Genomic DNA, 16,680 nt, shown 5'->3' with positions numbered 1-16,680 from the left:
TTTTATTTCTATAGAAAATTTTGTTAAAATTTTATTTCTATAGAAAATTTTTGTTAAAATTTTATTTCTATAGAAAATTTTGTCAAAATTTTATTTCTATAGAAAATTTTGTTAAAATTTTATTTCTATAGAAAATTTTGTCAAAATTTTATTTCTATAGAAAATTTTGTCAAAATTTTATTTCTATAGGAAACTTGGTCAAAATTTTATTTCTATCGAAAATTTTGTCAAAATTTTATTTCTATAGAAAATTTTGTCAAAATTTTATTTCTATAGAAAATTTTGTTAAAATTTTATTTCTATAGAAAATTTTGTCAAAATTTTATTTCTATAGAAAATTTTGTCAAAATTTTATTTCTATAGGAAACTTGGTCAAAATTTTATTTCTATCGAAAATTTTGTCAAAATTTTATTTCTATAGAAAATTTTGTCAAAATTTTTTTTCTATAGAAAATTTTGTCAAAATTTTATTTCTATAGAAAATTTTTGTTAAAATTTTATTTCTATAGAAAATTTTGTCAAAATTTTATTTCTATAGAAAATTTTGTTAAAATTTTATTTCTATAGAAAAGTTTGTTTTATTTTTATTTCTGTAGAAAATTTTGTCAAAATTTTCTTTTTATAGAAAATTTTGTGAAAATTTTATTTCTATAGAAAATTTTGTTAAAATTTTATTTCTATAGAAAATGTTGTCAAAATGTTATGTCTATAGAAATTTTTGTCAAACTGAATTATATACGTATTTAATCGATCTTTTTTGATTAAATATAATGGACTTACATACAATTTAGAAGACGGTGTTAAGAGGTTTTAAGATACCTTGCCATCGGCAAGCTTTACCGCAACTTAAGTAATTCGATTGTGGATGGCAATGTTTAGAAGAAGTTTCTACGCAATCCATGGCGGAGGGTACATAAACTTCGGCCTGGCCGAACTTACGGCCGTACATACTTTGTTTTTGTTTTACAATTATTATTCGAGCTTAATGGACAATTTTAGATTAAGGAACTTTTTATTAATGAGTCATTGAAAAGAAAACGCCAGATACAAATCTATACACGCCTATACTGTACATGTTTCGGTTCGAGCGAATGGACCTTTCCACAGTCTTCAGTATAGATCTGGCTGGGATAGATAAGAATGCACACTATGCATTCTCGGTATTCGAAAATACCATGTTGCCTTGATCCACGAATCACGATCTTCCACCATGGCAACCCTAAATAAATAATCAGTCACCACTACAAGTAAAACAAGCTGCCGGTCGGTTATATCGTATAGACGATGTTGTTTGTATTTCAGTGCATTTTGAAAATTCACTGTGAAAACACATTTCGGTTATTTTGAAGAACGCTAAATATTTTCCCGTATAGGCTTTTCCTCTTATCACATTGTGTTCTGTTATCGGTTTGACGTGAAAACTCCACATATTTTCTACAAAACAAAATGGCAATGGAAAGACATAATTTCTGGTATTTATGTTTAATTACCATCACATCGGCCATAGTGTTGTCTATAGTGAGCCATAATGTGGAAGCCTATCAAATGCTGATACCTCCAGGTATTTTTTTTTTTTTGAGAGATATAGTCCCCGTCTGTCTACGTGAATATAGCTTGTTCCTAATTGTTCTAGAATAGTCTAAAGAATTTAAATAATCAATGAAATGAAAAATTTCTGTGTGTGTTGAAATGAATGTGCAGTTTGAAATGAATGAATTTCATTTCCAACTGTTTTCCCCCCTTGTTTTTGAAAATTATGTATTTAAGTGCCAACTGTGTAAATAATCCCATCCCATTTCAGGTGAAGATGGTAATTGCACATATCGTGGTGATAAACTAGAACCCGGTCAGCAACCAGGACCGGTGCCATGTCAGCGTTTAACTTGCAACGATGATGGAAGTGTATTAGTTGAGGGGTAAGTTGCGGTTTTGAATTGGAGAAATGTAACAAGAGTGTAATATACCGGGAAATGGTGCCAATAAATAGTGCGAAGATTAACATCTACAATTTGGAATGATTATGCGATAGAGAAAGTGGGGAAACCGTTTCGCCGATTACTAATTATCTGGATGGATGTTTTGTTTAAATATTAGAATATAATTCTAACTATTGCAATTGGAAACAGGATAATGTGGAGGTCTTTGAGAAGAGAAGAAGGACAATATAATACTGTGGGCAAAAAAATGGACTATTTTATTTAATTCATACGAAGCTTGCAAAAGCTCATTTGCAGGGTGCCTAATAGGTATGCTAAAGTGCTATTTTTATACCCTCCACCATAGGATGGGGGTATATTAACTTTGTCATTCCGTTTGTAACATATCGAAATATTGCTCTAAGACCCCATAAAGTATATATATTCTGGGTCTTGAAACTTGGCACAAGTAGTTGTTAATGATGTAGGTCGGATGGTATTGTAAATGGGCCATATCGGACCACTTTTACGTATAGCCCCCATATAAACCGACTCTCAGATTTGGCTTGCGGAGCCTCTTGGAGGAGCAAAATTCATCCGATCCGCTTGAAATTTGGTACATGGTGTTAGTATATGGTCTCTAACAACCATGCAAAAAGACACGTTGCGCATTTAACCGTCGAACGGAACGGACGTGTTTTTTGATAGCGTATAAAATCATCGTAATAAGTACCTACTACGAATTTCAAGTGTGGTGGGATATTAGGCCACCATGCAGCGAAATTCAAAAACATCCACTGGGTTGCTAACTTCAGGGCCCAGTGGACGGGTATCGACTGGAGTTATAAATTTGGGCAATGACCGAGAGTTGGGCCCAATTAGTCGACCTGTAGATGGGTCGACAGGTGGCGACACTTTGACAAGTCGAACCTTTTCCAAGGTACCGGCATCAAAAGGAGGTAATCCCTCACGAAAGAGATTCAAGGAACGCAGAAATGCTTTGTTTAACCTAAAGAAATTAGGATCAGTCGACCCAAGCACGTTGTCGGCTAAACATAGCGATTCCTTAAAACGGGCTCAAGGAATTCTTGCGGCTGGAAAAAGGGAACGATCACCGGATGAGCTGCCATCCTCCAAAAGGGATTAACGATCGTTTGCCTCAGTTGCTAAAGACAGCCTTGTGATGGGTATCATTAATAAAAGAGCATTGGGCGGTATGGTTCCTAAGCAAAAATGGGGGAAATTGAGAATGCTTTGTCTGGCGTCTACTCACAGGTGCTGGATCACGTAAAAATTGGTTCACTTCGGTCCATAATTATATATAGCCCCCATATTAACCGATCCCCAGATTTGGCTACCGGAGTCTCTAGAGAAACAAATTTCATCCGATCCGGCTGAAATTTGGTACATGTTGTTAGCATATAGTCTCTAATAACCATGCAAACATTGGTCCACATCGATCCATAATTATATATAGCCTCCATATAAACCGATCCCCAGATTTGACCTCCGGAGCCCCTTGGAGGAGCAAAATTCATCCGATCTGGATGAAATTCGGTACATGTTGTTAGCATATAGTCTCTAATAACCATGCAAACATTGGTCCACATCGATCCATAATTATCTATAGCCTCCAAATAAACCGATCCCCAGATTTGACCTCCGGAGCCCCTTGGAGGAGCAAAATTCATCCGATCTGGATGAAATTTGGTACGTGGTGTTAGTATATGGTGTCTAACAACCATGCAAAAATTGGTCCACATTGGTCCATAATTATATATAGCCCTCATATAAACCGATCCCCAGATTTGGCTTCCGGAGCCTCTAAGAGAAGCAAATTTCATCCGATCCGGATGAAATTTGGTACCTGGTGTTAGTATATGGTATCTAACAACCATGCAGGAATTGGTCCATATCGGTCCATAATTATATATAGCCTCCATATAAACCGATCCCCAGATTTGACCTCCGGAGCCCCTTGGAAGAGCAAAGTTCACCTGATCCGGATGAAATTTGGTACGTGGTGTTAGTATATGGTCTCTAACAATCATGCAAAAATTGGTCCACATTGGTCCATAATTATATGTAACCCCCATTTAAACCGATCCCCACATTAGACCTCCGGAGTCCCTTGGAGGAGCAAAATTCATCCGATCCGGTTGAAATTTGGTACGTGGTGAAATTTGGTACATTGCGCTAGTATATGACCGCTAATAACCATGCCAAAATTGGTCCATATCGGTCTATAGTTATATATATGGCCGATCCCCAAAAATATTCTACCAAAATTTTATTTCTATAGAAAATTTTGTCAAGATTTTATTTCTATAGAAAATTTTGTCAAGATTTTATTTCTATAGAACGTTTTTTCAAAATTTTATTTCTATAGGAAATTTTCTGAATATTTTATTTCTATAGAAAATTTTCTGAAAATTTTATTTCTAAAGAAAATTTTGTCAAAATTGTATTTCTATGGAAAATTTTCGGCAAGTGTTACCGAAACCCAAGTAATTCGATTGTGGATGACAGTCTTTAGTACAAGTTTCTATGCAATCCATGGTAGAGGGTACATAAGATTCGGCCTGGCCATATAAGTGCATATCGGGCGAAAGATACATATGGGAGCTATATGTAAAACTGAACCGATTTCGACCAAATTCGGCGTTCATAGCTATAGTATTAATTCTACTCCCTGTGCAAAATTTAAAGAAAATTTTGGCAAAACTCCGGCTTCTGGGACCATGTAAGTCCATATCGGGCGAATGATATATATAGTAGCTATATATCAATCTGAACCGATTTCAACTAAATTTGGAATGCATAGCTACAATATTATTTCTACTCTTTGTGCAAAATTTAAAGCAAATTAGGGCAAATCTCTGGCTTCTGGGGCCATATAAGTACATATCGGGCGAAAGATATTTATGGGAGCTATATCTAAATCTAAACCGATTTCAACCAAATTGGGCACACTTTACGACACTATCAATTGCACTCCTTGTGCAAAATTAAAAGTTAGCTAAATTCCAGCTTCTGGGGTCATATTAATAACTGAACCGATATCTTCCAAAATCAATAGGGTTCTATTCTGACCCAAAGTACTTACTTATGCTAAATTTAAAGTTGGTTGGACTAAAATTGCGACCTAAATGTATTCACAGACAGGCGGACATGGCTAGATCGACTCAGCGGCCGACCCTGAGCAATATTGCCAAAGACACCATATGTCTATCTCGTCTCCTTCTGGGTGTTGCAAACATACGCACTAACTTATAATACCCTGTTCCACAGTGTGGTGCAGGGTATACAAAATATGGGAAATGTCGGGTATATCGGTATGAAATGAGCATTTTTTCATCATGTGGCACCCATTTTAAAAACTTTTGGATCTTTTCCATAGCTTTTCATGGTCCCTATCGAGACATTTGTATATTGACGCTCACTTCATACCGGTATACCTGGTATTTCAATCTAAAGCCATTTTTTAAACAATTTAGCTAACGTGCATTTACGGTTTATGGGGAAATACATATGAATTCGATATATAGGTAAATTTCATTTCATTTTTAAAATTTATCTGACTTAGCATTGGCGATTTTACAAGGAAAGGGGCTACATGTCGCCAAGATAGGTGGTTGTGAGTTTTTGGACATTATTTGGCCAAATCTGGTGATCTATCCAAATCGGAATCAAAGTCGGTACATTTAAAAAGAATGTTAAATCTACAACTCAAGTCAATTGGACTAAAATCTCATTGAATCTCGGTAGGTAAAATGTGGCCACATTTCCCCCATATGAATTAATTCTAGGGTCCATTCTCCAATGTCTGCCCATTCTCCAATCCATGTCTTAGAGAAATAAGCTTTCATTTTTCGGGGGCCTATTTCATTTTCTTTTTATTTTAAGGCTATATTTGATTGAGGAGTTATTTCGGAGATTCCAAAAAAAAATATTATTTTGAATTGTTGATTGTCGGTTTTCTATTAAAAATATTTGTGGTACTTTTTCTTATTATGTAGTTTTATTTGATATCTTTAAATGGGTTTTCATTGCATAGAGAAAAAAGACTCTAATGTTGGGGCTTTATTTCATGTTCGCGTTGAGGAGCCAATAAAATCTTTTTTATTAAAAATAAAATTATATGAAAAACAACAGTACAAATTTTTTACTTTTTGTTCGAGGACTCGGTGCTCATTTACATAGGGCTCATATTCATTATGGGGTCCCTTTTCATACGCCAATGTATGTCCCCAATTTTGGGGCTCTATTTAATTTTATTTGTATATTTGGAGCTTTATTTTATATCTTGAAATGAGAATTTATTACACAGAAAAATAATACCCTTATATTGGTGCGCTTTAGGGCTATAATTTTCATTTGGTATTATTTCGAGGAATCAATAAAATCTTTTTATTAAATTTAAATAATTTAAGTAAACTAAAAATCAAGTTAAATTATATCGAAAACAAGAGCACAAATTTTTTACTTTTTGTTCGAGGACTCGGTGCTCATTTTCATGGGGCTTATATTCATTATGAAGCGTCATCCCACATTTGTAGCCCTGTTTTAGTTATCTTGTGGGGCTCATTTGTGTGGGATCCTTTTTCATAGCACCAATGTATGCCCCCAATTTTGGTTATCTGAAAATTTTTAGTTCTCTGAAATAAAAATTTATTACATAGAGAAATAAAACCCCAATATTGGGGCCTTATTTCGCTTTATGGCTATAGTTCATTTGGGCGTTATTTCGAGGAGTCAATAAAATCTTTTTACTTAATTTAAGTAATTTAAGTAAACTAAAAATTAAGTAAAATTATATGGAAAACAACAGCACATTTTTTTCTTACTTTTTATTCGAGGACGCGGTGCTCATTTTCATGGGTCTTATATTCATTATGTAGCGTCATCCCACATTTGTGGCACTGTTTTAGTTATCTTGAGAGACTCATTTTCTGGGGTATATTTTCATAGCGCGTATGTATGGCCCCAATTTTGGGGCTGTAATTAATATTATTTTTATATATTTGGGGCTTTATTTCATATCTTGTAATAAGAATTTATTACATAGAGAAATACGACCCTAATATTGGGCCCTTATTTCGCTTTAGGGCTATATTTCATTGGACTTTATTTCCCCAATTTTTTGAATTATGAATTATCTACTTCCTTTTGACAATTCTGGGGAATTGATTCATATATACTACCGGAGGTGGTTTTTCATACTTTAGGATTTTATTTCATATCTAAATATAGGGATTTATTTCATAGAAAAATAAAACCCCAGTTTTGGAACCTTTTTAAATTTTTTTGGGGCGATATTTCAATGGCGTTATTTCGTAGAGCCAACAAAAACTTTTTTTAAATATGTTTTCTGTTGACATTTTTGGGGAGTTAATTCAGATCTATTTGGAGTATATTTTCATACTTTTGGATATTATTTAATATTTTAAAATGGGGATTTATTTCATAGAAAATTTTCTTTTTGGCACGATAATATCATTGGGGCGTCACTATGTGGAGCCCGTGGCAAAGAAATGACACAAATTTTAGGGAGGCTACCTTACTGGATTATCTTAACTTTTTACTGAGAATTTTCTATAGAAATGCAAGGATTTAAGAAATGCAGCAAAATGCAAGAACCCCACCTTGCCTAACGTTTCAAATACGGCGTTTCGTTATTACAATTAGCAGAAGCTAGATATTAGTCTAGCTTTCGATTTGCCATAACCTAAGGCAAATTGAAACAAAATATGAAATTTCTTCAATACATTCCAATCTAAAACATAATAGTATATAATCTCTCTATCTCTATTATACAATGTTGAGACTAAAAATGCATTGCGAATTAGCACAGAAATATATAAATTGTAAATATTATGCCATATTATAGGGCAAATTAAAACAAACGTTGAAAGTAAAGACAATAGGAAATGAAAGAAACTGAAAGTTTGCAACAATAGAGTAATAATTCAAAATTAAATACAAATTAAAAATTTTTGATTCAGACTCTGAAAAATTAAAATAAATTTTGGAATATTTTTTAATAAATTCAGATGTTTATCTATTATAACTATCTTTATAAAAGGAAAAAAAAATCACTATGCATAACGATTACAATGTAGAATTGTCTGCCTAAATAAACAAATGAGTATTGAAACTACAAAATCTAATGCTTTGAAATTATTCACTCATATGGGATGTTGTTGATGTTGAACAACTCTACAGAAATAAGTTCATCTCTTATCAGTCCCAAATGCCACAACAAAAACAAGGCAATAATGCAAGATAGACTGTATATGGAGAATTCATTTTGCATTACAAATGTGATGGAATTAATTTTAAGTAAAAATACAAAAGACAATAAATCCAATTTAGATTGGGAAAGTATGGAAGACTTTTAGCGAATGGATGTTACTTTCCATTCGTTGAAGGTCTCATGAAAAATACACGAAGTGTTACATATTTAAAAATTTTAAATCTGTAGACAATTTTGTCCAAATTTTATTTCTATAGAAAATTTCTTTAGGAAATTTTGCACAAATTTACTTCTATAGAAAAATTTGTCAAAATTTTTATTCTTTAAAAAATTTTGTCAAAATTTTATTTTTATAGAAAATTTTGTCAAAATTTTATTTTTATAGAAAATTTTGTCCAAATTTTAGTTCTTTAGAAAATTTTTTCAACATTTTATTCCTATAGAAAATTTTGCAAAATGCTGTTTCTATAGAACATTTAGCCAAAATTTTATTTCTAGAGAAAATTTTATCAAAATTTTATTTTTATAGGAAATTTCGTCAAAATTTTATTTCTATGGAAAATTTTCTCAAAACTTTATTTTTATAGGAAATTCTGCCAAAATTTTTTTTTAATTCTGCCAAAATTTTGCCAAATTTTTTTTTTTTTTTGAAAATGTAGTAAACATTGGAAAATTTTGTCAAAATTTCATTTCTATAGAACATTTTGTGAACATTTTTTTCTATAGAAAATGTCAAAAATTTATTTCTATAGAAAATTTATTCAAAATTTTATTTCTATAGAAAATTTTGTCGAAATTTTATTTTTATAGAAAATTTTGCCAACATTTGATTTCTATAGAACATTTTGTTAAAATTTTATTTCTGTAGAAAATTTTGCCAACATTTTATTTCTATAGAAAATTTTGTTAAAATTTTATTTCTGTAGAAAATTTTGTCAAGATTTTATTTCTATAGAAAATTTTGTCAAAATTTTACTTCTGTAGAAAATTTAGTCAATATTTTATTTCTATAGAAAATTTTGTCAAACTTTTATTTTTATAGAAAATTTTGTCAACATATTATTTCTATAGAAAATTTTGTCAATTTTTTTTTCTATTGAAAATGTAGCAAAAAGTTTTTTTTTTCCGTTTTTATAGAAAATTTTGTCAACATTTTTATACCCTCCACCATAGGATGGGGGGTATATTAACTTTGTCATTCCGTTTGTAAGACATCGAAATATTGCTCTAAGGCCCCATAAAGTATATATATTCTGGGTCGTGGTGAAATTCTGAGTCGGTCTAAGCATGTCCGTCTGTCCGTCCGTCTGTTGAACTTCCGAACGAAACAAGCAATCGACTTGAAACTTGGTACAAGTAATTGCTATTGATGTAGGTCGGATGGTATTGCAAATTTACGTATAGCCCCCATATAAGCCGATGCTCAGATTTGGCTAGCGGAGCCTCTTGGAGGAGCAAAATTCATCCGATCAAAATCAAATTTGGTACATGGTGTTAGTATATAGTCTCTGATAATCATGCAAAAATTGGTTTAAATCGGTTCACAATTATATATAGCCCCCATATAAACCGATCCCCAGATTTGGCTTGCGGAGCCTCGAAGAGAAGAAGACTTCATCCCATCCGGCTGAAATTTGGTACATGGTGTTAGTGGTCTCTAAAAACCATGCAAAAATTGGTCCACATCGGTCCATAATTAAATATAGCCCCCATATAAACCGATCCCCAGATTTGACCTCCGGACCCTCGTGGATGAGAAAAATTCATCCGATTCGGTTGAAATTTGGTACGTGGTGTTAGGATATTGACCTGCGGAGCTCTTGGAGGAGCAAAATTCATCCGATCCGGTTGAAATTTGGTACGTTGTGAAATTTGGTACTTTGCGCTAGTATATGGCCGCTAACAACCATGCCAAATCCGGTCCATATCGGTGTATAGTTATATATAGCCGATTCCCAAAAAATCTACCAAAATTTTATTTCTATAGACAATTTTGTCAAAATTGTATTTCTATAGAAAATTTTGTCAAAATTGTATTTCTATAGAAAATTTTGTCAAAATTTTATTTCTATAGAAAATTTTGTCAACATTTCATTTCTATAGTAAATTAGGCCAAAATTTAATTCCTAAAGTAACATAATTGGAGAGGAATATTTTGCAAAATCTACCAAAACATAAAGAATTCCATCATTCTACCAAACAATAAAAATCTAGCATTTTTGTTAGAATTCTACCAACTGTACCGAAGCGTATGTACCGTTCACCATGGATTGCGTAGAAAGTTCTACTAAGGACTTGGGGGTTGGTTCATATGGGGGCTATATGTAATTATGGACAGATGTGGACCAATTTTTGCATTTGAGGGTTGCCCAGAGGTCAAATCTCGTTCCATTTTTGATAACATACCAAATTTCAACCCGATCGAATGAAATTTATTTCTCCAAGAGGATCTGGAAGTCAAATCTGGGGATGGGTTAATATGAGTGCTGTATATATAATTATGGACCAATTGCAGTGTTAGAGGGCGTATATTAACATCGCATACCAAATTTGATCCCAATAGATAACATTTTATCTTCCAGTAGATTCCGGAAGTCATAAGTGGACATCGTTTATATGGGAGCTATATATACCAAGCAAAAAAAGGGCCGCCAAAAAAGTAAAGAAAATGTTCTTTTTGGATCCGGAAGTGGTGCAAAATTGACGCGGAAGCGATGAATTTAACATGGGCTTGTCATAGGACGGAAGTCCTCCATTTCAACAGCCGTTGCACTGAATTTGCATCACTTCTTTAGGTATGATCCGAATTCAATGTTTTGGATGTAAATTAAAAAATTTTCTGTGATATTTTGTCAAATAAATAATTTTTATAATTTTTTATAATTTTTAATGGATTCTAACGCTTGTCGGAAACGTTTGACCTCAAATATTTTGAAAAATTCACAATTTTTTCAGATTGGACTTATCACTTTTTTTCGTCAAAATTTAAATGATTTGTACCATTTTATGAATGCTTACTCTATTTTTAAAAATTGAAAATATATCCCTAAAGGGAAACAACGGTAACACTGGTGAACACAAATATAGTACACATTGGTAATCTTTGCAGGATTTGATATCAAAAATATAAAAGGAATTAAAAAAGTGGTCCAGCGTAACAAAAAGTGCACAAAATGTAGAAAGTTTACAAAAAAAGTGCCACAAAAATATAAACACTTTAAAAAAGGGACAAATGTCACTCTGGTGGTACAATGGTAACACTGCACTCATCTAGTTTACCTGTGGAAGTGGCTAATACGATGTAAGAGCAGAGGCTCCAACATCCTAATATACAGGCCTTAACACTGTAGTATTGGTAGGAGATGGGGTAATTTTATTTTGAGTAGGAACGAAATCTGACTTACATTAAGAAAAAAATTGTTATTTTAAATTTTATTAGTTAATATATAACATTTATTTAGACTATAGCGAAATCTATATCCTCATTTTGGTCCTCACATATGTCTCATTTCTTTTCTCTTTCCCCTTTTTAGATGCGGAAAACTTCGGCTAGCCAATTGTAATCGTGGCGAACGTGTCAATCCCGATAAACCTTTTCCTGAGTGTTGTAAATCCGTATACAAATGTCAAAAATCTGACGGTTCATCCTATTACATTGAGAAGAATGCCCACGAGAGTGATGCAGTGAAAAGTGAAAATTCTACATAGTCTTAGGATAGCAGTTTCCCTACATTTTACAATATTTTCTTTTGTAATATTTACTTCCAATAAATTGTCGCTTAGGTTATAGTTTTGTAAGTACTACGATTTAGAGATGAGACCAAAAAAAAAAACTTACTTATTTATTTTAAAATAATGTAAAAACAAAAGAGTTTGAAATAAATGTCATATTTTAATGGAGATGTGTAACGAATATAATTTTTTTTAAGAATCTATTCCTCTCTGTTCCGATATTCGGAATGACAAATCGCTAGAAAATTATGTTTCTTGGAACGAGAAGATAACTTCGAATTTCAATATTTTTTAATAAGGAGAACTAAATTGCCAAAAATTTTATTTGTATATTTTGGCTTACAAGAAAATACAAGTATGTACGGCCGTAAGTTCAGCCAGGCCGAAGCTTATGTACCCTCCACCAAGGATTGCGTAGAAATTTCTACTGAAGTCTGTCATCCACAATCGAATTACTTGGGTTGCTGTAAAACTTACCGATGGCAAGTTATCTTAAAACTTCCTAACACAGTCTTATAAATTGCAAGGTAGTCTATACGTAGTATATATTAAACTAAAAAAGGCCGATATATAATTAAGTTTGACAAAATTTTGTATAGAAATAAAATTTTGATAAAAGTCTCTATAGAAATAAAATTTTGACAACATTCTCTATAAAATTGAAATTTTGACAACATTTTCTTTAGAAATAAAATTTTGCCAAAATTTTCTATAGAAATAAAGTTTGGCAAAATTTTCTATAGCAATAAAATTTTGACAAAATTTTCTATAGAAATAAAGTTTGACAAAATTTTCTATAGAAATAACATTTTGACAAAATTTTCTATAGAAATAAAATTTTGACAAAATTTTCAATAGAATTAAAATTTTGACAACATTCTCTATAAAATTAAAATTTTGACAACATTTTCCTTAAAAATAAAATTTTACCAAAATTTTCTATAGAAATAAAGTTTGATAAAATTTTATATAGGAATTACATTTTGAAAACATTTTCTATAGAAATAAAATTTTGACAAAATTTTCAATAGAATTAAAATTTTGACAACATTCTCTATAGAATTAAAATTTTGACAACATTTTCCTTAGAAATAAAATTTTACCAAAATTTTCTATAGAAATAAAGTTTGACAAAATTTTCTATAGAAATAAAATTTTGACAAAATTTTCTATAGAAATAAAATTTTCGATAGAAATTTTGGTAGATTATTTTTGGCTCGAGTGGCAACCATGATTATGAACCGATATGGACCAAATTTGGCATGGTTATTAGCGGCCACATACTAACACCACGTTCCAAATTTCAACCGGATCGGATGAATTTTGCTCCTCCAAGAGACTCCGGAGGACAAATCTGGGGATCGGTTTATATGGGGGCTATATATAATTATGGACTGATGTGGACCAATTTTTGCATGGTTGTTAGAGACCATATACTAACCATATACTAACATCATGTACCAAATTTCAGCCGGATCGGATGAAATTTGCTTCTCTTAGAGGGTCTTCAAGCCAAATTTGGGGGTACGTTCGTATGGGGGCTATGCGTAAAAGTGGACCGATGTGGCCTATTTGCAATACAATCCGACCTACATCAATAGCAACTACTTGTGCCAAGCTTCAAGTCGATAGCTTGTTTCGTTCGGAAGTTAGCGTGATTTCAACAGACGGACGGACGGACATGCTCAGATCGACTCAGAATTTCACCAAGACCCAGAATATATATACTGTATGGGGTCTTAGAGCAATATTTCGATGTGTTACAAACGGAATGACAAAGTTAATATACCCCCATCCTATGGTGGAGGGTATAAATATGTTATTCCGAATATTAGAACATGGGATAGTGATTTGCATATAAAACTCCTAACTGATAGAAATGATCCCTATCCCCATCCAAATAATATTTTGCTCTTGAAATATGTTTAAGGAAACCATATTCCCTCTCTGAGTCAACTAAATGTTTGTTTAGTAGTTTTTCCCGACGCTACCAATTTAATGCAAAACTGAAGTTAATATCCTTCCTCAATGATGTTGAAACGATTCTTGAATTCAATGTGAAATTTCCAACTGAAAAACTTTTTTCCCTACATTTATTTACAATGGTGCAAAAGAGAGAACCAAATACACCTTGTCTTCCACTTAAATAGCAATCAACGGCTAAGAGTGTAAACGATGTTATCTCAGTTATTAAAATGCTACAGAGAAGGGCGTAGGCTGTTGCAATTTTCTGTAAGGGGCTAAATGGTAAAAACAAATTAATTACAACCTCAATATATTGCAACAGCAGATACAACAAAAAATATAAGAACCAAGCTTTGGGTTCTGAATTATCTGTACGGGCCCAGTCGTATGTGGAATTCAGGGACAGGAAGTCAAAACCCCGTAGAGTTAAACAGGGAGTTCCCCAGGGTGGGGTGATATCTCCGGCACTGTTTAATCTTTACCTGTCCTCGATTCCACCCCCTCCTGACGGCGTCGAGATTGTATCGTATGCGGACGATTGTACAATCATGGCATCCGGGCCCATTGTTTATGATATATGCGATCGATTGAACGTCGACCTCGCTGATCTTACCAGTTATTTCACTGCAAGAAATTTGAGGATATATCCCACCAAATCCTCAGCCACACTATTCGCTCGCCACACTATTCACTCGCCGATCTTACCAGTTATTTCACTGCAAGAAAGTTGAGGGTATATCCCACCAAATCCTCAGCCACGCTATTCACTACATGGACGGCGGAAGTACGCAGGCAGTAGAATGTCAGAGTCGACGGCAAAATAATTCCGACCACAAATTACCCCAAGATTCTCGGGGTCAAATTCGACAGCCTTTTTAAGTCCATGCCACTGCAATTTGTGGTAAGCTCCGCGGTAGAAACAAGGTCGTCAAGTCACTTGCGGACAAAGAAACCTTGTTGACTACATATAAGGCAATTGGCCAGTCAGTGGTAAACTATGCAGAGCCAGTGTGGACACCTCAAACAAGAGACACGTAGTGGAATAACATACAAACCAGTCAGAACGCTGCCCTTAGAACTGCAACAGGATGTCTCCGCAATACACCTCTGGATCAGCTGTATGCGGAGACCAAGATCATACCAGTGCGTCGCCACAATTACATGTTGTCAAAGCAGTACCTCTTGGGTTGCTATCGAAGTTGTCATCCAAATCACCATCTTGTGGATAGACTACCTCCACCCAGGATTGAAAGGGTTGATCTTCACCTTCTAGAGTTCGAGATCCAGCGTTATAAAAGAGAGCCTCTAGATTAGGCAGCATATGTTACCAGACAGGTCTGAACAGGATTCATGAGGATACTGTAACTGAAGCGATGAGAAGCTACAAGGTTAATACTGTCCTCGGAGTCAAAATCCGCCCATAAATAGCACCGGAGGAGGGAGACTTCCCACGGCAGACCAGGTTTTGGCCCAACTAAGATCAGGCAAGTGCAGCCGTCTCAATTCCTACTTATCAGTGATTGATAGCAGCGTAGCTGACGTGTGTCCCATCTGTACTCAAGGGCCACATGACACTCGTCACCTTTTCGCTTGCTACTAGTTGAACTACACAGGCATAGAACAAAATGGATGAAACTATATTAAAAACTGTTACAACAACAACAAATACAAATAAAAATAGGCTCGTGGGTTCAATGCCACTTTCGAGCGAACATCAAAAAGCTGTTCAGCGTTGGATTATCCACTCTCAGTAATGCAGGTGACATTTTCGAGTGTTTCAAAACTTCTCTAAATGGTTTCATCGTAATAGGAAACTCCGTTTGGATTCGGCTATAAAACGGAGGTCCTTTGTCACTGAGTTAAAAGTGGAATAGGGCAACAATCATTGATAAGAAGAAAGCTCACCACTGTGGTACTACAATGGACTGAATAGTCGAAGTGCCTAAACTAACCTACAGCGTGGCTGATATGTAATGCAACAAAGTAAAGCGCTTTAGATTTTTTATAGCCTCCACCATAGGATGGGGGGTATATTAACTTTGTCATTCCGTTTGTAACACATCGAAATATTGGTCTAAGACCTTATAAAGTATAAATATTCTGGGTCGTGGTGAAATTCTGAGTCGAAGTAGTTGTCATTGAGGTAGGTCGGATGGTATTGCAAATGGGCCATATCGGAACACTTTTACGTATAGCCCCCATATAAACCGACGCTCAGATTTTGCTTGCGGAGCCTCTTAGAGGAGCAAAATTAATCCGATCCGGTTGAAATGTGGTACATGGTGTTAGTATATAGTCTCTAACAACCATGCAAAAATTGGTCCACATCGGTTCATAATTATATATAGCCCCCATATAAACCGATCCCCCGATTTGGCTTGCGGAGCCTCTTAAAGAAGCAAGTTTCATTCGATCCGGCTGAAATTTGGTACATGATGTTAGTGCATGGTCTCTAACAATCATTCAAAAATGGGTCCACATCGGTCGATAATTATATATAGCCCCCATATAAATCGATCCCCCGATTTGGCTTGCGGAGTCTCTAAGAAAAGCAAATTTCATCAGATTCGGCTGAAATTTGGTACATGGTGTTAGTATGTGGTCTCTAACAACTATTCAAAAATTGGTCCACATCGGACCATAATTATATATAGCCCCTCATATAAAGCGATTCCCAGATTTGGCTTGCGGAGTCTCTAAGAGAAGCAAATTTCATCCGATCCGGCTGAAATTTGGTACATGGTGTTAGTATGTGGTCTCTAACAACCATTCAAAAATTGGTCCACATCGGTCCATAATTATATATAGGTG

At 34.0% G+C, this 16,680-nt stretch overlaps 1 protein-coding gene across 1 annotated transcript; it reads left to right on the top strand.

The window, feature by feature from the left end:
* The first annotated feature begins 1,298 nt into the window (after positions 1-1,298).
* LOC142230376 (uncharacterized) lies at positions 1,299-12,072 on the top strand. Its single transcript, XM_075301025.1, has 3 exons — positions 1,299-1,561; positions 1,802-1,916; positions 11,706-12,072. Exons 1-3 carry the CDS (start codon positions 1,447-1,449, stop codon positions 11,878-11,880), a joined length of 405 nt encoding a protein of 134 aa, XP_075157140.1. The 5' UTR covers positions 1,299-1,446; the 3' UTR covers positions 11,881-12,072.
* The last annotated feature ends 4,608 nt before the right edge of the window (positions 12,073-16,680 follow it).

Source organism: Haematobia irritans, chromosome 3, assembly GCF_050003625.1.
Source record: "Haematobia irritans isolate KBUSLIRL chromosome 3, ASM5000362v1, whole genome shotgun sequence".
In the NCBI taxonomy this organism is placed as follows: domain Eukaryota; kingdom Metazoa; phylum Arthropoda; class Insecta; order Diptera; family Muscidae; genus Haematobia; species Haematobia irritans.
Note: the sequence above shows the minus strand (reverse complement) of the source record. Positions and strands in the feature narration are given on the sequence as shown.

Bases quoted from the DNA above. Each gene is read 5' to 3' on its own strand.
- LOC142230376 (XM_075301025.1), top strand. From the start codon at position 1,447: ATGGCAATGGAAAGACATAATTTCTGGTATTTATGTTTAATTACCATC. The intron at 1,562-1,801 runs GTATTTTTTTTT...ATCCCATTTCAG, and splicing joins TCAAATGCTGATACCTCCAG to GTGAAGATGGTAATTGCACA. The intron at 1,917-11,705 runs GTAAGTTGCGGT...TCCCCTTTTTAG, and splicing joins GGAAGTGTATTAGTTGAGGG to ATGCGGAAAACTTCGGCTAG.